Source organism: Ambystoma mexicanum, chromosome 9, assembly GCF_040938575.1.
Source record: "Ambystoma mexicanum isolate Mex_15411 chromosome 9, UKY_AmexF1_1, whole genome shotgun sequence".
Lineage (NCBI taxonomy): Eukaryota > Metazoa > Chordata > Amphibia > Caudata > Ambystomatidae > Ambystoma > Ambystoma mexicanum.
The window spans coordinates 454112219-454133850 of NC_090931.1; the positions used below are offsets into that span (position 1 = coordinate 454112219).

Here is a 21632-nt window from a genome sequence, read left to right on the forward strand (position 1 = left end):
GACCCAGTCTAGTGACCTTTTCTCGTGAAAATCTCTCACTAGCTGGGTCATGATGTATTTGGGTAAGGCATGGAAAAACGTATTAACAAATTCTTTGCTATCAGTGCACATGATCCTCCCCACATTGCAAATTGTAGGCTGCCTTGCGAGCCTCTTGGGGATTTCTGTGAACAGAAAAGTGCTTTAAGATGGACGCCCTGTAGGTGGACCATCTTGCATGATTTTGGTCCTCCAGCCCCGCAAAGAAACCAGAGTATTCTGGGGAGAATATCATTTGACGTACTGCATGCAGCTACTGCTGTCTTTCAAATGGAAAGGCTCCATCATTTGCTCAAAGAGCTCAAAGTGATCCCACACAGAATACTTGGCGTTCTTGTGATAAGGCGTGATGACACTCCTGATTGCTTTAATCTGTTTTAAGGGGTCCTTGAGCAAGGCCCTTTTTGCCTTATTGGCCTTCTTGGTTCGGGTAACCCTGGTCCAGTCATCCTCTGACTCAGAAGCACTGCTCCCAGAGGTGCCCGTCTGATCTTCCAGGTTTTCCCGGATTCTGCGAGCCTGGGAATGGCTGGCAGAATGTGGGGACCTGGTCTCCTGTGTCCTGTGACATTCAGAGGAGTCTTCAGATTCCTCCTTGCTGCCAGGATTTGACGGGTACCCCCCCCCACTGACATAACTGGGCAGAGGTTTTCAGAATGCCCTTAGAGGGCCTACTCTCTCGGGGTTCGCCATTAAATTGCACTATACTTGGGTGCCCATACCCGGATGCCCACCCATCCATTCCTGGGAGGTACTGGCCTATGAGCCCCATACTTTTGGCTGGATAGTAATCTGCCATCCCCGTGGCCCTGGGCTCATATGCACCATGGGACACGGGTGGTGGCAGAGTCCAAGGACTGGGAGAGATGAAGGCTTCTGGTACCAGGGCTCCTGAGGTTATGCTCAGGTGTTTCCCTTTCCCAGCAAACCTCATCTCTGTCAGCCCCTGCTCCCTGTTGCCATGCAAGAGCCTGTGCTTTCAGTTCCTCAATCAACGCCTTACTAGACTCTATCAGTCTCTCCTGCATGGCTATCTGTTGCTGGAGCCTATCATTGTGCTGACGGAGAGCCTCATTTCACTCTGTGCTTCCTGGTTGGTCCTGGAGTATTGGGTCAGTCTTTGCTGCAGGAGGGTTACCTCCTGGGTACCGTCCCTACTGGCCTGCTCCTTTCTTGCCAGAGCATCTTCCACCCTCCTGGTGTGCTCTAACAAGTTCTGATGCTCTTTTTGGAGGTCACCCAGTCCCTGGAGGGCCAGGTGACTTTCTTCCATTTTCCTTTTTAAGTGGCAGACTTCCTGGCCTAAGGTGTCCCTTTCCTGAGTAAGATCCTGCATCTGTGCCGCCATGTCGTCCTTCTGCCTTTGAAGGGCACCAGCTTTCTGGCGCTCTTCATCAAACTCTGCCTGGGTATCCAGGTCTTTCAAAATCAATTTATTGCTCTCTTTTTCTCTATCCATTTGGCTTTGCAGGGTGGCTACCTGCTTTGTGCATGCCCTGTTGAAATCTATCTGTTGCTCTGTCATGATGCCTACCCCCGGGGACCCAGACCACGTCCAGCAACCCCGGAAGCAGGCATCAAGTTACCCTAAGCAAGCCCAACAACCCCTGCTAGGGGCTATTTGGGTCCAGTCCTGGCGCCATAGGCGCCAGGCTCATAGATTAAAACTTACCTGATGCAGACCATGCTGCAAGAGCTCCAAGCCAAAAGAGGCTTGGAAGGGACTACTTTACTTAGGGACTATTTTTTACTCGGGCGGGGCTGGGGAGGAATACTTACCTGGGACTACTTTGGTGGCTATTTAAACCACGCCCGAAGAGCAACACACGCTTTGTTATTCTGCATCCAGCAGCGTAACGCTCACTGTGCCTGCAAGTCTGCATCCAGCCTTCTGCCACGCCTGCCTAGAGTTTGGAGCTCCTAAAGAGAAAAGGTTAGAACAAGAGCAATACCTTTAATCCTTACCTGAATTCCCGATCCATCGCGCCTTCGAGCTGGAAGAAAGAAGTTTTTATGCGCATCGCCTCGCCTGCTGCAGCGCCGCGCTGAACTCACCGGCCTTTGCAGCATCTTCATATTCCACTGCATCCTCCTGCATGTTCCCGCCGCACTCCGGCACCTAAGGAGAAGACAAGAACAGCAAGGTGAGCCAAGGGAATACACAGAGGAATATTAGTTACCCCCACATAGACTTTCCTGATTTTACCACCGGGGGTACTATTCCTCTTCACGGGTCGGCGCAGCTTCCACTGCATCTTTGCCAAACCCTGGCCCCTAAGGGGAAACAAAAGAACAGCAAGGTGAAACAAAGGGACTAACAAGGGGATCCCTCCTCACCACAATAGACTTTCCTGATTTTACCGCCGTAGGTATTATTCCCCAAGACTTCATACTTTCTCTCAGCGCCTGAATAAGGGAGAAAGCAACAGGTTACATATTGACATTATTTTATCGAACTGTGGTGGAAAATACAAATCCTTACCAGAATACTACCCATTGCCACAAGGAACTCTTCAATAGGGTCAAGCTGCAACCTGCAAGGAATCGGACAAGAGTGAAAGTCAGGCATTTGAACGCTTGGGAACTTTATACTTACGGCGTCTTGCCGGGAATCTCGGAGTCAATAGTGTTCTGGAACTCACCCAATTCCTTCGAGCCAGTGAAGCAACTGGTTATCAACGCGCCTCTGCGCTCAATGCAGGATGGAGAGCTCATCTTTTCAAACCATCAGGTGAGACTATAAGAGGGGATATCAAAGGCGATCTGTGGGGAGAACAGCGGGGGTGGGGGGATTTACGCTCAACTCCCCGGGTGGTCAATTCCCTTTCTCCATTTGCAGAAAGATATTCCTACGGGGCAAGCAAACAAAGCTAGGTGGGCCAGTCCAGTCCGTCATCTCGGCCCTACGCGTCACATTGGTGGAGACTGCAGCTGTCCAGTTCCGATCGACGCCTCTGTGGGAGCCAGGTGAGCGTAACATGCTCTAGCTTTTTCTGGCTCTGCAGTAGGGAGTCCAAACCTTATTGATGCTCCTTCTGCAAGGCCAGAATTCTGGTATCCTGGTCTGCCTTTTCCTGTTGCAGGATATCCATATCCTCTTTTATTTTAATGATATACTGTCTACTATCATTTTCTGACTCCTGGCTCCTGTGCAGCCTCTGCTCAGAAGAGTCCAGGTCAGATTGGGCCTTACATTGGGGCTAATAAACAGACTATTCATAAAATCCAGGTCCTCCAGAACAATGCCCTGAGAGCAGCTCTCAAGATTAGCAGAAAGGAGCATATATCCTCGGTAAGAAGAGAACATAAATGGCTATCCACACAGGATAAAATTCAACTCAAAATTGCCTCCCTCACCCACAAGTGCCTCAACAACAAAGCACCACCATACCTCAAGGATAGGCTACACCCTAGAACCTCGACCAGACCCACAAGAACAGCAAATGCTAACTGCCTACAAGTCCCGCGATTTAAACTCGCGACTATAGGAGGACAGAGCTTCCCAGTCAAGGCAGCGCAGCTGTGGAACTCACTACCCCTTGGCATCAGAGAACCCCAACCCTTTGCGAAATTCAGGCAGAACTTGATCAATTGGCTGAGAGTAAATGACGCCTAACTAACTTCCCTGTCCTGACTGTTTCCATTGGTAAACTAACTGAAGCTCCACTGGCACCCCTATACCAGACTATCTAAATCAACATCCTTTTGCACTGGAATGTTCCTGATACCTGTGTATTACTACTGTATATATTGTATACTATATATTGCATGTATATTACTACTGTATATATTATTGTATACTCCCGATAGTATATCCACACCTGTAAAACTGTGTTGGCTCTGGACCTAGTTCCGGCTGTGTGTGTGTGTGTGTGTGTGTGTATATATATATATATATATATATGCCTACTATATACTGTACATTGTATGATACCCTTGTACTGTTACTACTTATTATGTACTTGTAACTAAGCTGAGCATATTCTTGTCCTGTGCGCCTTGATGCCCCAGGGTATGGCGCGCCCTATAAATAATAAACTAAACTAAACTTCTCTAATACCATCAGTTGCCTACTTGCCAGAGCTTGGCCTTCAGCACATTTGTCCTGTATGGCTCCCATATATAAATATGCCGCTATCCTGGCAATTTTGTCGTGCTCATCTTTGGCTTTAGGGGCCATATATAGTTCACTCAGGGCCACATGTAAGGGACCCTGATCTCTCCATATATCTGACCCTGTTGCAGTGATCTGGGGTGCGATTGCCTGCAACCACCCCGTCTGGTCCTGCTGAGTCCACTCACCTCTCACAAATAGCTTATGCAAGAGGTGCTCTCTCGCTATTTTGATGTCTACTAGTGTTGTCATTCTGGAAATTGATTTCCTTCCTGACTTACAGAAGTTAGTATTTTATTTTGCAAAACAGACCGTTTCCTAAGAGCGTTCATTTGAGGAGTGCTTTTACAGCGTAACACAGCGTGGTGATGCAATAGGGTTTATGTATCCTGTCAGTTAGCACACTGCATTAAGCTGCACAAAGTGGTAGATCTAATCCAGAATCCCGGACGAGCCCCCACTCTGTAAGTGACTTCACTCTAGCAATCCCACTAAATCAATGCCTAGTCTGGAACGCCCAATGGAAGCCCTAATTCATATATTTATATGTCACGTTCTTAAATCTGGATGATAAACCCTTATAAAACGCCCCTCTCTTTGAATCCCCCTGACCTCGCTGAGCTAAGAAGTAGGTTTGTTTTGCAAATTAAAAGGTTTATTGGAAAGATTAAACAATATATATATATATCACACTTTTATGAATAAATTTGATAGCACACTTGAGTATGAACAGTGATCAACAATGGATAATATTACAGTAGCATAATTCCTTAATTACTTAGGAGTTGGTATAGAAAGGATAAGGTACCAGAGAATACTTTGTATGGTTTCAAGGAAAAGCAATGATGGAAAGAATGCAGCACAGAAATAAACTGGATATGGTTTCAACAAGAGATAATCTGATCACTTATTCCTTTGTGACAACTCACCCCCCCCTATGCAATATGAAGAGATGGAAATGAGGGCACACAGGTTTTCAGGAATACAATCGGAAGCAGTTCAGTTCCTGTCCCCCCCCCCCCCCAGCAAGCTTACAGAAACGGGGATGATTTTAAAACACAAGCCAAATACTTTTAAATGTGGTTGCAATGAAGTAAAAAATATGCTAAAAATGATTTTAATTCCCTATAGGAGATTCAGGGTAGGTGATGGCTACTTTGAATTAGTTCAGGTCAACACTAGCAATGATTCATGAATGATTATCAGAGTGAAAACGAATTTCAGCAGTGGAAAGCAAGAAGCAGCTATTTTTACAAGTGGTGAAATTGAGGTAGTTTGCAATTTGCTGCACTTTTTCTGAGTGCTTCGATCGCGATTACGGAAAAACTATCACAGAATGGACACACAATTTCTATGCAGTTCTGGACAGGTTGAAATGGTTTGAATAAGATTACTTTAAACTAAGAGATGGGTTCTGGACAGTTCTCGATACTCACTCCTAGTTTTGGAAGGGAATGGACCTCGTCACAGATCTGGTAAGGTTTGGGCTGCGGTTCTTTTGCCACAGGACGGTCTCTGGCACTGGTTTTGCTCACAGCAGTCTGGTCTGGTTCTGGATACAGCTCTGCTTTCTGGGTCTGGATACAGCTCTGCTTTCTGGGTCTGGATATGGTTCTAGCCAGAATCAAACAGCTTGCCCGGCTTTTGAATAGTTTGGTTAGGTTGCTGGATTCTGAGGCCTGCTTAGGATTCAGCTTTTGGCTCAGGCATCTCTGCTTCACGTTCTGGAGTCTATCTGGAGTCTAAGTTCTGGATATGGTCAGGCAGCGTGCTGTGCAGAAATCGATTAAAGAGTGGAAAATGAATGTCCCTATCTGGGTCTCAGTGACTCTTTTTATGTCTTCTGAAAGTGGGTGGGAAGGCTGACTTTCTATGCCCAACCCTCTGAGGATCCTGATAGGTTAAAGGATTTACTGTGACCTGACTGGAGAAGGGAATTGTGAGTCAGAATGAGTCATCGGGTATCATCTTTAGGGCTCAAGGAAAGGACACTCCCCTTTGTGTCCATACAGCATATCTTCTTTTTCATAAAACACATAATTACAAGATACACAACTGGTTAATATTACCTAAATTGCATGACAGATTGCCTAAGGTACAGTTTGGTTCAAGTCACATGTTTCTACGAGCTTGGGTTCAGAAATGACAACATTTTGCGCTTTTAGTGGGTTTTGCCATATTGGTTTTTCATCAAATCTGACACGGAGGTACACACCCTCTCTGGGCATATTACAGTAAGTTTTGAGGTCGTTAGCATAAACACAGACGTTACAATATCAATAATTACAGGGCTTGGCCTCAGAACATCCCACAATGTCCAGCTTAGTCTCAAATCGTGGGTGCATTTTTCATATTAAGAATCCCCAAATTGTACATTTCTGTCAACTTGATACAATATTTTATAAGCAATTTAATAAAACATACATTTGCCTCCACTGCAGTGGTTTGTCCCCGCCCCTAGCAACTTGGCTTGACTCAGAGATCAGATGTCTTGCCTTCCCCCAGAGCAGTGTTGACAGTTCACACCCAAAATCAGCATACCCTATTCAGCTGAAGGAATCCTTTGTCTGGTTTTTCCTGCTAGCAGGGCATCAGTCCCGGGTGCCACTCCATTTGATTAACAGAACCTTGTGATTTCCTGCCTTCTTGCTGAGATGACCAGGTGTGAAGACTTCTCATGGACAAGCAAGCCTTTGACGTCCCAGCTAACTCACCTTCACTGTTTAGCTCCTGAAATACAAGTCTCCTGTCAGAATTTAGATCGCTAGCGCCGGTCAGTGGCGGGCACCGGTATTGCACCCATTTTTGACAGCTGCCTTAAATTAATACATTTCAAAAAGGGGATTTTACTTGATAGCATATGATCCTTGCTAACATTGTATTGACGTGGATTCTGCAGTAGAGTAATGTAGAACACCCAACCAGTAGTTGGCTTTTTTTTGGTGGTTTTATGCCCATGATTTTAGCAATTTTGACAATCAAGAAAATGAATTGTTGAACAGCTCTGTATTCCTTTGTCTGCTTTTGTTCTGTGGGCAGCCAAAGGATAGGGCTGACAATGGTCTCCTGTATTAACACTGCCAGAGGCAAAAGAAGATGGCAGCCTGTCTGTCAGGTTCTCACTGCAAACTTTCTGGTGATTTCTGGCCAGCAGCATGCTTTCCGGCGGCCATCATGATGTTTCCCATGTCAGTAATGCACAATGATGTTGTATGGCTTGGATGCGTGGGTTGAAACATCCCACATGTCTTCAGAATGAATGTTTTCAACCAAAACATTCACAAAGGTCCTTCTGTGCCGGGCTCAGACCTTTCAGTACACTATTCTCATTGGTCCCCCTCTGCTGGGCTCAGACCTCTCACGATAAAGTTCAACACAAAGTTGCAAGGGGACTCCCTTCTCCAAACTTGATTTTCTTTGGGTCTCCCTCAATCGGGCTCACACCCCTTTTGGATGTCAGTGTTTCGAATGGGCATGGTTTTCTTAGACCACTGCAGGCACATTTCAACTCAACCTTCACTATTCTACTTTCACACTTCCCGTTTATTTGCCTTTTAGCTTCAAACAATATACCTTTCATGGAGACTTTGGAATGGGCTACTTCCTTTCACCGGACCGGTCTGTTACCGGGTATCGCTGATCTCGCAGTTGCATTTTACTTTAAAGTTCATTCACTGGTCTGCCTCTCTTTGTGTTTCATGCACAAGCATGCAGCCTTCACTTGTGGTATGATCTTTTGAAGGGATTGTGTCCTCCGACGTATTCCTTATCTTGATAGATCATCTCCAGCTTGCTGGCCTCGGAATTCTTTTTCAGTAGAGGGCGCTGCGCGTCGATGCCCCTCGACAGCCTCCGTATCGGCGCTGACATCATCATGCGTATAAATGGACACACGCAGCGTCCGTTGCTCGGTTCCGTTTTTCCGTGCTTCGTGGGCCTCGGAACCGTGTTGCTCAGTTCGTTAGATATATTCATTATTCCTCGAATACCAACACTTACTCGATGGCTTCCTCATCCGAAACGACGACTCCGCGGTCTGGCTTCAAAAAATGTCGAGACTGTGGAAAGAAAATGTCGTTGACAGATCCTCACAGATCTGTTTGTGGTGCCTGGGATCGGAGCACCAATGTTCGGAGTGCGAGGACTGCATGTCCATGACGGTGAAAGCCTTGAAGGAACATAAGGGGAAGCTTGAGAGAGGTAAGACAGTTAAAACTCCTTCGAAAGTTTCCTCGGCAGACTCGAGACATTCGTCTCCTCGCCGACACAGGAAACATTCTCGTTCTAAGTCTCGAAGCAGTTCCCACCACTCTTTGAGATCCAAGCATTCGAGTAAGAGACGTCGAAGATCCCCTTCCTTGTCTTCTTCTGTTTCCCCGGAAAGAGTCACCTGCCCCACAAAACATAGCTCTCCGGCTGAGTGGGAGGAATTCCGTAAAAGGATGCTTAGCGTCTTCGAGAAAGCGGCCTCGACCCCCTCGAAGACAGCTGAGGTGATACCCTGGGTGAAAGATCCGAAAAATCGAAACGCCGCGAGTCGTTGCACCCGGCGAAAGAAACTACTCGAGCGTCACAAACCCTCGAGCAAAGGCACTGTGCCATCGACGCCATCATCGAAAGTCCTTCGCATAAATCTGCATCATCGACGCATAGGTCGATCGAATCGAGACCGATAAAGAACAAACCCACGGCCGTCACTACCTCCACAGCCAGCGGTCATACCCAGGGCATCTAACACGAGCTCGAGAATGTCATCGACGACCTCGAGTAGGATTCCAATCCTCTCAAGCTCTTCGAGGCCTCTTCCGATCTTCTCGACGGCTTTTTCAGTGTCTTCGAAGCCTTTAACGGCCGCGTCGACAACGTTTTCTCAACCAATTGCGACAAATTTGGCCCCTTCTGCTCTGGAAATGGGATTTAAGCCATTTCCAAGATCTGATTATTTCAGACACTTGTCTTCAATTTATGAAGAAGGGGAGCATTCGGATCAAGAAAGACCCTTTGGGTTGCAGAGAACCACAACACCTGAACCAGAGGAATTTACCTCTGAGGAAAATAGGTTGAAGGACCTTCGAGAATCCTTACATGAGGCAAGTGGGTTAGATACTTCCCCAGAAGTAGAATTTGCCAAACCAGACCCAGGGGAACATGCCGAGACCCGTTACAGAATTTTAATGGCAAGGATTATAGAATTCATGGGTTGGTCTACACCAGGGGTGCACAACTGATTTTGACAGAGGGCCGAAAGTACCTTACATGAGGGCTATAGTGGGCCAAAAAGTAAAAGTGGGCGGGGCGGTAGGCGGGACATGTCAGGAGGCTTTTTCAACCCCCAATTTGTATTAAACACATGGAAAAAGATATGTTTTTGAGGGGTAACGATTTTTATTGCATTTCAAACTTACATTTTGTACTACACATTTTCCATTGCTATCATTTATTTCGATTTAGTTATTGTATATCGTCTGTTTAATTAAATTATATATATTTTATTGACTCTTGATTGGACATTCCGTTATTTTGGACTGCTATAGTTTGCTGTTTGGGTTACCCAAGAGGAGTGTGGCCTTCGTTGAGTCAGGTTTCCTCAAAAAAGCAAAGGATGTACATCTCCTAACTGTGCCTGTTTTAGCTTTATTATTGAGTTCACTCTTGGAGTGCAACACTATGCCCCATGGCTCCCATCCCCAACCAAACACTATGCCCCATGGGCCCCTCACCCCCAACCAAACACTATGCCCCATGGCTCCCATGCCCAACCAAACACTATGCCCCATGGCCCCCTCACCACCACACACTATGCCCCATGGCTCCCAACCCCAAACAAACACTATGCCCCATGGGCCCCTCACCCCCAACCAAACACTATGCCCCATGGCTCCCATCCCCAACCAAACGCTATGCCCCATTGCTCCCACCTCCAACCAAACACTATGCCCTCTGTCCCTCACCCCCAACCAAACACTATGCCCCATGGCCCCCTCACCCCAACACACTGTGCCCCATGGCTCCCAACCCCAAACAAACACTATGCCCCATGGCCCCCTCACCCCCAACCAAACACTATGCCCCATGGCCCCCTCACCCCCAACCAAACACTATGCCCCCTGTCCCTCACCGCCAACCAAACACTATGCCCCATGGCTCCCTCACCCCCAACCAAACACTATGCCCCATGGCCCCCTCACCCCCCTAACCCCCAACCAAACACTATGCCCCATGGCCCCCACCCCCAACCAAACACTATGCCCCATGGCCCCCACCCCCAACCAAACACTATGCCCCCTGTCCCTCACCCCCCAAGCAAACACTATGCCCCCTGTCCCTCACCCCCCAAGCAAACACTATGCCTCCTGTCCCTCACCCCCAACCAAACACTATGCCCCATGGCTCCCTCACCCCCAGCCAAACACTATGCCCCCTGTCCCTCACCGCCAACCAAACACTATGCCCCATGGCTCCCAACCCCAAACAAACACTATGCCCCGTGGCCCCCTTACCCCCAACCAAACACTATGCCCCATGGCCCCCTCACCCTCAACCAAACACTATGCCCCAAACACACTCAAGCATGCACCCATACAGACCTGAGCCCCCCACCCCCCAAATCAGCACACACACAAACATGCACCCATACAGACCCGAACCCCCACCCCCCAAATCAGCACACACACAAACATGCACCCATACAGACCCGAACCCCCCACCCCCAACTCAGCACACACTCAAGCATGCACCCATACAGACCCGAACCCCCCACCCCCAACTCAGCACACACAAACATGCACCCATACAGACCCGAAACCCCCACCCCCCCAAATCAGCAAACTCTCACACAAGCACCCATACAGACCCGAACCCCCACCCCCAACTCAGCACACACACAAACATGCACCCATACAGACCCGAACCCCCCACCCCCAACTCCAAACCCCCAACTCAGCACACACACACTCAATCATGAACCCATACAGACCCGAACCCCCCACCCCCCCAACTCAGCACACACACAAACATGCCCCCATACAGACCCGAACCCCCCCACCCCCCCAAATCGGCACACACAAAACATTCAAATCAAAACATTCATACACATCCGACACCCCCGACCCCCGCATCTCAACATACACACAAAATACATTCAAATACAAACATTCACACCCCCCCCACATCTCAACATACACACAAAATACATTCAAATACAAACATTCATACACATCCGACACACCCCCCCACCCCCGCATCTCAACATACACTCAAAATATATTCAAACACAAACATTCATACACATCCGACACACCCCCCCACCTCAACATACACTCAAAATACATTCAAACACAAACATTCATACACACAAACATAAAGCAAAACGAACCCGACACACAAACACAAACAGATCACTTACCGGAGACGTGCTGGAAGGCAGGTAAGTGGCAGGTAAGCTGGAACGCTGGAATCGTACTACGGCTGGCGTGGTCCAAGGCTGAAATGCCTTCCGGCATCAAGCCTTATGGACCACGCCAGCCGTACTGCTGGCCCTCCATTGGTGCAGCACACACGCATTACGTGGCTCGTAGGAGCGACGTGATGCGTGTGTGTGCTGAGCCAATGAGGGCCAATGTTTTCACCGGCCCGGAAGTCAACAAAGACTTTACTAATGGAGGACGGCCGCGCGGGCCGCCCTCCAATAGGAAAGTCTTTGTGCCTCGCGGGCCGGTCAAAAGGGCATGGCGGGCCGCAACTGGCCCGCGGGCCGTATGTTGTGCACCCATGGTCTACACCTTCACCTGCATTTCAACAGGATGACCCTACAGACATTTTAGTTAAAGGCCCACAAGAGGATCCTGTGGTTCCATTTCACGCTGCATTACAAAGAAAAATATTGGCTAACTGGGAAACTCCTGAGGTTATCCCGGCGGTTAACAAGAAGTTATCAGCCAAATATAGGGTATCTGCTACTGACCCTGAATTTTTGTCTAAATTCCAGACAGTCTGGTTGTTCAAGCAGCAACTGCATCAGGCAGTAGATCGGCATACCCTACTGTTCCACAGGACAGGGATGACAAAAGATACAACTCTATGGCTAAGAGTCTTTTCTGCATGTAGTATGGCATTGAAATCTATTAACGCTACTTGTACGCTCGCAAGGTTCAGCCATACACTTTGAGTGTGCTTCATCAGCGGCTGACTGCCTCCCAGAGGGAGAAGAAAGGGAAGCGTTTCTAAACATCATTAAGGATGGTAAAGACGCAATGTGCGAATCCCTTCAAACTGGCATTGATTCTGCTGACAGTATCAGTAGGGCCATGGCGGCAAGTACTACAACCCGCAGATTTGCTTGGTTGCGAAAGTCTGGGTTTGCTTCAGATGTACAAGCCAGACTTTTAAATATGCCCTTTGACGGCTGTTCTTTGTTTGGTAAGAAGGCGGATGACAGCCTAGAAAAGTTACACATCCAAAGCAGCAGCAAAATCCCTGGGAGCTGCAATCCGTCAAACACCATATCGTCCCTCAGGAACCTCTTGGAGAGGTAAGTCCTTTCGCTTTTATTCTGCATTTGGAAAAGGCAGAGGACAGTCGGTTCAAAGAGGTAAAAAAAGATTCACCCGAGGTGGACGGGTTAAAAATACAAAAGCCGCAGCAGCAGGTGCCTCTTTAACCTCGGCATCTGCATCAACCGCCTCTAAATCACTGAGGACTGTCCTCACAAGACACCAGTAGGGGGGCAGGCTAACTCAACATCTGACGGAATGGCAGGCTATTACGTCAGATCCTTGGGCATTGGAGACAGTAGCCCAAGGTTACTGCTTGCCTTTTCTACGCATTCCTCAGTCATCCACCGGGGAACAGCTCTCTGAAAGTTCCAGATCCGCTCCTCTTGCAGGAAAATGTAGACCTGCTGGAGAAAGGTGCCATAGAACCGGTACCTGTAGCGGAGAGGAACAAGGGCTGGTTCTCCCCCCTACTTCCTAATACCGAAGAAGGACTGAGGACTGAGACCTATCTTGGACTTAGGAGAATTGAACAAGTTCCTCAGGAAGGACAAGTTCAAGATGGTAACTCTCTCTCTCAGATCCTTCAGGCCCTCCAGCTCCAGGACTGGCTGGTATCTCGTGACCTTCAGGATGCTTATTTCCATGTGCCAATCCATCTCAAACACAGGAAATACCTGAGGTTCGCAATTGGCGGCTCTCATTGTCAATTTCGAGTTCTGCCATTTGGGCTGACCTCCACCCCGAGGGTCTTCACCAAGCTAATGTCGGTAGTGGCTGCAAGTCTAAGGAGGGAAGGGATTCACGTCTACCCCTACCTGGACGATTGGCTGATCAGAGCTGTATCTCCGGAACAAGCTCAGATCCAGCTAGATTATGTCTGCCACTTCCTTCACAATCTGGGCTTCTCACTCCAATTTAAGGAAGTCACAGATGATACCATCACAGAGACTTCAGTTCATTGGAGCAGTCCTGGATACTTCCCTGGGAAAAGCCTCGCCACCAGAGGTGAGGGCTCAAGATATTCTGCAGTTGGTCACCAAGTTTCAAAATGCCCAACGTCTCCCAGCCTTCGTCTTTTTGAGGTTGCTAGGCCTCATGGCATCCTGCATCTTCCTTGTGCCAGAGGCTCGCCTGAGAATGAGATCTCTTCAGTGTGCACTAAGAACTCAGTGGTCGCAATTCTCAGGGAGAATGACAGATCTCCTTCAGGTTCCAGACAAGGTGGCTCTAGACCTTCAGTGGTGGGCCTGTCAGGAGAACATTTTGAAAGGAGAACTGTTTTGGCAACCATGGCCGGAGATGACCGTAGTCACGGATGCCTCACTCACGGGGTGGGGAGCCCATGCCAACGACCATCAGCGGTCGTTGGTCTCCATCGGAGTCCAGACTACATATCAACCTGTTAGAGCTGAGAGCAATCAGACTAGCGTTGAAGGCTTTTCTGCCATCTGTACAGGGGAAAAATGTCCTGATAATGACGGACAACACAGTGGCCATGCACTACCTCAACAAAAGAGGAGGAGGATCACTGCCTCTGTGCAGAGAGGCGATGCAGCTCTGGTTTTGGGCAATCCAAGAAGGAATCGCTCTATCGGCAGTTCACTTAGCCGGAGAGAACTTGACGGCGGACACTCTGAGCAGGCAGAGCAGTCTCCCACGAGTGGGAACTAGCTCAGGAAGTCCTTCAACAGATCTTCACCCTTTGGGGAACCCCTCAAGTGGATCTGTTCGCCAGCAGCATCAACAGGAAGTGCGATCAGTTTTGTTCAAGGGAATTTTCCCTGAGAGGAGCTCTACGGGACGCGTTCGTAGTGGACTGGGAGTTTCCACTTCTGTACGTGTTTCCTCCAGTCCCTGTCATTCCTCAAATGATCAGGAGGTTGAGAAGGTTCTGGAAAGCTATGATCCTAATTGCCCCGGACTGGGCCAGGAGAACGTGGTACCCAGACTTTCTGGACATGTCCATCTGCCCTCCAATTCGTCTTCCACTCGAGGAGAATCTTCCCTCGCAGAAGGGAGGTCAGGTTCTCCATCCAGACATCAGAACCCTCAACCTTCACGCTTGATATCTGAAAGGTTGAGATACAAGGATTGGGACTCCCAGATGACGTCATGGAGGTGTTGCTTTCGGCCAGAAGGCCAGCAACAAAGACTTTATACCGCTGCCATTGGAACAAATTTTGCAGCTGGTGTAGAGAAAAGAATATCGATCCCTTTTCATGTGGTACACCAACAGTGTTATCTTTTCTACTCTATATGGCAAATTCGGGCCTTCAGGTTGTCACTATCAAGGGCTATCTCGCAGCGCTATCGATCTTCAAGCGCACTGCAGAGGAGCCATCGTATTTCAAGTTACCCTTAGTAATACAATTTCTGAAGGGATTAACCAATGTCTATCCTCCAAGACCATTCCAAGTTCCCTTAAGGGACTTACATTTAGTTTTAAATTTCCTGATTGGTACTCCTTTTGAACCACTCCACCCTTGTTCGATAAGATTTCTCACCCTTAAAACTGTCTTATTAGTGGCATTGACATCTGCTAGGAGGGTGAGCGAATTACAAGCTCTATCTTGTAAACCCCCTTGTAAACCCCCTCATACAATTTTTCATAAAGACAAAGTTGTCCTACAAGTGAAGCCTAATTTCCTCCCAAAGGTGGTTTCTGAATTCCACATCACTCAGAAGATTACCTTACCTTACCTTCATTCTATCCTCCTCCCCATCCGGGGAAAGAGGAAGAAAGGCTACATAGGCTGGACCCAAGGCGGGCTTTGAGCTTTTATATCAGCAGACTTGCTAGGATTAGGCAAGCAGACCAACTGTTCGTAGGTTACTCCGGGCACAAATTGGGATTACCGATAACAAAACGGACCATTTCCAGATGGATTATTTTGGCCATTCTGGAATGTTACAAACTGGCAGGGAAAGAGCCTCCTCAAAATCTTAGGGCTCATTCAACCAGGGGTATCGCAGCCTCTTCGGCCGTCCAAAGAGGGGTACCGATTCGAGACATATGTGCGGCTGCCACATGGTCGTCTGCACATACCTTCACAAAATTTTACAACCTGGATTCCTCCTCTAGCCAAGAGACTAGATTTGGCAAAGCTGTGTTACACTCTGTTCATTCTTAAAGGGAAACATGGAAATTTTACTCCCAGCTCAGGTTACACACCACTGCTATGGGAATCTATCAAGATAAGGAATACGTCGGAGTACACAATCCCTTCGAAGAACAAGTTACTTCTTACCTGGTAAAGTGATTTAGATGGGATGTTCCTCCGACGTATTTCTTATCGCCCCTCCCATCCATCCCCTCAGTAAAACTTCTTTTGTGGTTACAGTTTACGCTCCTTCAGGGTCAATAACCAATGCTACCGTCAAAACGGAACTGAACAACGGACGCTGCGCAAGTCTATTTATACGCATGATGACGTTGGCGCCGATACGGAGTCTGTCGAGGGACATCGGCTCGAGGGACGTTGACGCGCAGCGCCCTCTACTGAAAAAAATAATTCCGAGGCCAGCAAGCTGGAGATGATCTCTCAAGATAAGGAATACGTCAGAGTAACATCCCAGGAACGTTACCAGGAAGAAGTAACTTGTTCTTCTACTTCATTCACTTTAACACACACCAGTCTCTCATGTCGCTTGACAACTCGCAGGGTGTGTCTGCTTCTTTCTTGTTTTGTGGTTTCCTATTTTTGAGTCGGGGTTAGGGTTAGGTTTAGGGTTAATACCACAGGCTTGGCCTCGCCTCCCCAACTCTGCTGTTCACCCGGGAGGGTTGCTGGTGTCCTTGAAACGCAATGCAATCTTCACTTGTGGGGATCTGGTCTGTCGGAGGCAATGACCTCCAGTAGGAAAGCCTTGAGGTTTTTGGCTACTGCTCTCGTCCCTTGGTCCGTAGCTCTGCTCCAGTAGGTGGACCTTCGTCCCGGAAGTTCTGCTCTCTCTCGTGTTCCGCCTTGCTCAGTGTGTGTCTTTAGGTGTTTTCTTTTATTCTTGTTAGGAGAGCTTACTGGTATCCGGTGTATGCACTTATGGTAAAGTGCCTGACTCTGCCTGACCCGATTAACGGAACATGTCCAGTTCGATGTGAGAGAGTGTCTGGTTACTCTTAGTCACCCGCTTCCTCAGCCCACTGTTTGTGTAAAAAATAAGGGGTGGGGGCTGAGGGGGAAGAGTTGGGACTTGGGTAAATCCTAAAATAAATAGGATGGGTTAGATGAACAAAAGAAGGGGGGGAATACTGTGTCTCATCATTGGCTATCACACCCCCAATCGTGGCCTGGCCACCTGGGTGAAGTCCCAGAGGACTATCGGGTGAGACACCCTTTGGTTTCTCACATCACCCCCTTCCCAACTGAGGGATACAATGCCCGGTTGACCCTATTCTACTAGTCTTAACACCCACACTGCCCACCTCCTGCAACTACCGCCACCCCCTGCAACTACCGCCACCCCCTGTCTAACTTCACGCTTGCCACTTTTCCCACTAGTGCCTTGCAATCTCTCCATGCACACGCACTCTCCAATTCCACTATACTATCTCACTCACCCTATATACCCCCTCACATTCTACTACATACAACCAATACTACTCTCTCATAATCAATAATTTACCTGTTCTCTGCTCCAACTCTGCCACCAACACTTCAGCACTCCCCTCCACCTCCTGACCTGACCCATGCAACCCACACTGTGCCTTCATTCTGTCCCCTTTTATACTTTGGTTCTGCTGGTTCAGTAACCCCTGTCCCCTTCCATTGGTTCCAACACTCCTTTGACTCAATCTGTGCCTGCCTTTTACCTTTTTCCATAGGCACTTGGTTATTCAGCTAAGGGGCTTTAAAAATCCATTTAGCCCCTTCCCATTTTCAGTCTGTTAGTGGTGTTCAAGCTGCTCGTTTTCCCAGTTGCTTTCCTCATATGCTGGTGTAGTTTTCTTCATTTATTTCTGTGTAAGTTTGGGGAGGGGTTGTCTCTCCTCCTCCCCTGCAGTTCCTTCTCACTTTGTTTTTTGTTGTCCCGCCATTCCCCTGGGGACAACCTGGTGATGGTAGGTCAAGTGTTGAATGTCTCGTCTCTGTTGTGCAGGAGAAATCCCAATCCATTCCATTTTCATTTCCCCCATTCCATTTGCACAGTTCTGGGTTTTGTTTGGTGGTGCAATTTTGGGATTTGTAGTACTGAGAAAAAGGACTCTGACTGGAAAAGGTACTGGAGGTATCCGATGATAAGTGGCACTGACATCAACACTCACAGCACCAAAGAGGACCTTTAACGTTAGCTCCCAGATTCGGAGACTGGGCTGGCTGTGGCTCATGGCTTGCTAGGCTACTTGCCCACCCCTGATGGAGACATGACCCTGTCACACCGGCAAGATAAAGAACATTTTATGGTGCTAAAGGCTTGCATTTGGGTGAACTGGAATATCCACAATGCCTTGTTCATGTGGCTATAAATTGGAGGTGAACTTCCAGTGATGCTACTGGGTGGCACTGTGACATGTGTGACTTGGCTCACATGGCTCATTATATTCTCTACAACACACAGGGAAACTATTGATTCGTACCTCCAATCTAGGGTACTTTGTCCTTTCTGTTATTACAATCTATATATAACACACAAAACAGAAATCGGAAAGCAGCTTCTCTTGAGCTCCTTTTAATAATCAAGCCATCAATGCAGCATCCTTACACTCTCCTTAATTGGAAAAAATATCCTATCCCTTCGTGGTGCTGCTGGCCCTAGAGACGCTGCGGCACCGGCTAACTAAAGAGGATAGAAGAAGACAACTCACCCTATTCTTTAAATATAGTGAAATGACTTGCAGGCAACATTATTACCAAAACAAATTTTATCAAACACAATTAAAACACGAAGTGCTTCTAAAAATTGCAGTTTAGGAGTATGTATCCCCTCTCTGCACACTATGGTACACCAGACAGTTCACGTGGGACTAGGCGTCACAACTTTGGACAATTTATTTGCCAAATGTATCAAGTGTAATACACTAAAACCTATAACAATATAGGACTCTCAGCATGTTATTATACCCCCACACAGTGTTTCTCCCTTTGGAGTATACACAGGGTTCAGTAATTATGAGAGAACACAATTTTCACATAAAAAGACAATTGAAATGTCCACAACATTGATTCAGATGTCCAAATTGCTCAAGTCCACGATGTGTTGCTCTTAGTGAAGCGACATCTAAAGATCTGGTCGACTGGTTTCAATGATCTTCTTTCGCATGTCATCTTCATCAGGACCAATTGCTTCTTGTCTAGACCCAATCTGTGCGCCCCTCAGAAACATAGTTTCAGCAATTTCTGTGGGGCAAACGGAGAGAACGGTCAAACGGACTTCTCCCATGTTTAAAACCGAGTGTACGGCATTTCTAAAGCTTTTTATATTGCACAATTATTCTAAATGTGTATTCAATTAATGAGTCCTATGAGTGACATTATACAGCAGGCTAAATTCCCCCTCCTCTCTCCCCACCCTTACAGGGTGTGCAACATAGTTTGGTATGACGGGTCATACCTGATTTTTGCGTTATGCGGGCAATAGTGCAGCGCGCCTAACTTCGAGATTTTTGGGCTGTTCTTGTTAGCCAAGTCGATACGACTGTCGATGATTGATCTGTAACACAAGGTAATTACCTATTTTACTCCCCAATCAGTGTACTTTGTGCTCCTTCCCCATTCAGTTTACTGATTACCCAAGCACTGTCAATGTCTCCTAATTACCTGGCTGGAGTATGGTTGGCACGCTTCAAAACTGGTAGAGTCAGTGGTGTAGCATTCATAATCCAGTGTTATTAAACCTGGGGCGGTCCTGTGATTAAAGAGGAACCCAACTTGTAGCAACAGCTCAGATGTTTGTTCTAAGTATTTCACAAATCGTGCATTATTCTCTACCCATCCAACAAGGCATGGTTCCCACATACAGCTTCGCGCTGTCTCAAATCAACCCGTTGTCTGCGTTGGATGCAATCAACTCATGCTGGTGGTCCTTTTAACCCAAATGTGCCCGCAGTGTGCCCTATGAACGTGCCAGACACACTCGAACACCCGTGGCCAACACCCGCACCCTGCTGTGTCTAGCTTCTTTCTTGGTCCGTTAATATTAGCCAGTCATGCGTGCATTTGTTGGCAATGAAGGACCAATCTTTTCGGAACTGTAGGTGTTCCAAGAAAATCCGTGGTTCGATCCTAATGATAAGACCGTTTGGTGCTGCATGGGCCCGAAGATATTTGGTAATTAGGGCCCCATTTAGCTCAGCCCTTATGATCTTTTTTCGAAGGATTTCAACTTCATTCCACTCATCTGAGCTAGTATTATTCTGCCTGGTCTATTGATCCCCAAGATGGATGGATTGGATAATATCCCTTCCACCAGGTCTTCTGCGTATGCAAGATAGTTAGTGTCAGCCATACTAAATGTGTATGATTGATATGACTAATGTCGATCCTAGAAAAGGGTCAGGAGGAGAGAGGGGAATTGGTGCCTACTTATTATTTAGACAATAATTTGCGAGTTGAGAGTGAACTCCTCTCACACCTACTCGTATGATTTCGATCCCAGCAGTGGAAAACCACTGCACGAAGACTATACTACACATAGGGAAACTATTGATTCGTACCTCCAATCTAGGGTACTTTGTCCTTTCTGTTATTACAATCTATTTATAACACACAAAACGGAAATCGGAAAGCAGCTTCTCTTGAGCTCCTTAATAATCAAGCCATCAATGCAGCATCTTCTCTACATACTCCTAAATAGAAACACATTAACAATGCTCTAACTGTCCTGTTTATCATTTGTGTGTTTTAATAGGGGTGTACCGAATGGTGAATTTACTGAACAGTTGGTCCAGATATTCGACCAGAACTGAAAAGTTTGTTTTGCTTAACTAAACATGTTATAGAAAATAAACACTCCATTTAGTAAAATCAGGAAACATTCTGTTGCATGACTATTCATGTTTATTGATCGGACATATATGTTCCACTAAGTTTTATTAAAAAAAATAAAATAAAAAAACAGATTAGCTGAGCAAGAAGTCGAAGTTCAGTTTATTCACATGTCACTAATGTGAAACCTTTAAGGGGAAGGTTGTATTTAAGAAAGACAAGGTGTTCTACTTTTTATGGTAAGGCCACTTGAGTGTTCTGAATGAATATCTCCAACTGTACTGAATACTCTCTCGCTGTTCACACGGGTAGGAAGAGGTGCCAAGTGCACACAAGCAACTTTTGTTAACACTGGAAATCACACACTGTTAATTTCCCACCACTTTAGCTGGCCTTTTTAGGGGGTAGAGGCTCGCTCAAAAAGCTAGTGAGTGCGATCTCTAAGGAACTAGTTTATTGACTCGCACCAGCTGTGGACGGCTGAACAACACTGTCCCAGAAGGCCCATATGCCACATGGTTGAAAACTCTTCTTAGTTGGTGGCCTGTCATCTTGCAAATCAGGTTCTGCAGGTTGCCCCACAGTATGACATGAGGTCCCTTCACACAGGGTTAGGACAGTACAGTGGGCAGTACGTTTTACAATATTTGCCACAACATTGTTCCTGAACATTTTTAACTTGAACCAAGGATAGATTCCAGTCACCCCAGAGTAGATGGGTATAGCTTCAATGTCTTTATACCTGGCTTCTACTGCATTCAATAGCTTTGTTTTGACAAGCTTGACACCAAGGTCCTTAACATCAACAGATCCCAGGTTAGACTTTAAAGCTTTGACAGCGGGAACAACCATGGAGATGCTTGATGCCTATGAACAAATTCCTATGGGAGCTCTGCAAAGGGTGCTAACAAAGATGAAAAATGTTCTGCCAAATGCCACGAACCGGGAGAAAAGATTAGGCGCTTTGTTCATCATCCGCACAATACAAACTCGCTGGCCTCCTCTGCCCCACCATTTGCCCCAACATCAAAAACTAGGAGTTCCACCGTGTTGACACCACTT

At 47.2% G+C, this 21632-nt stretch overlaps 1 protein-coding gene across 2 annotated transcripts in view; it reads right to left on the reverse strand.

The window, feature by feature from the left end:
- LOC138488178 (zinc finger protein 343-like) overlaps positions 1-21632 on the reverse strand; it is a 725547-nt gene that overhangs the window by 76206 nt on the left and 627709 nt on the right. The window contains exon 7 of one of the 2 annotated variants that reach the window (XM_069614976.1): positions 18581-18983. The exons of the other annotated variant lie outside the window; for it this stretch is intronic. Within the exon in view, the coding sequence (XP_069471077.1) occupies positions 18865-18983 (119 nt within the window). The 3' untranslated portion in view covers positions 18581-18864. Of the gene's footprint in view, positions 1-18580; positions 18984-21632 lie in introns of those variants that run through there. 2 annotated transcript variants of the gene reach the window in all.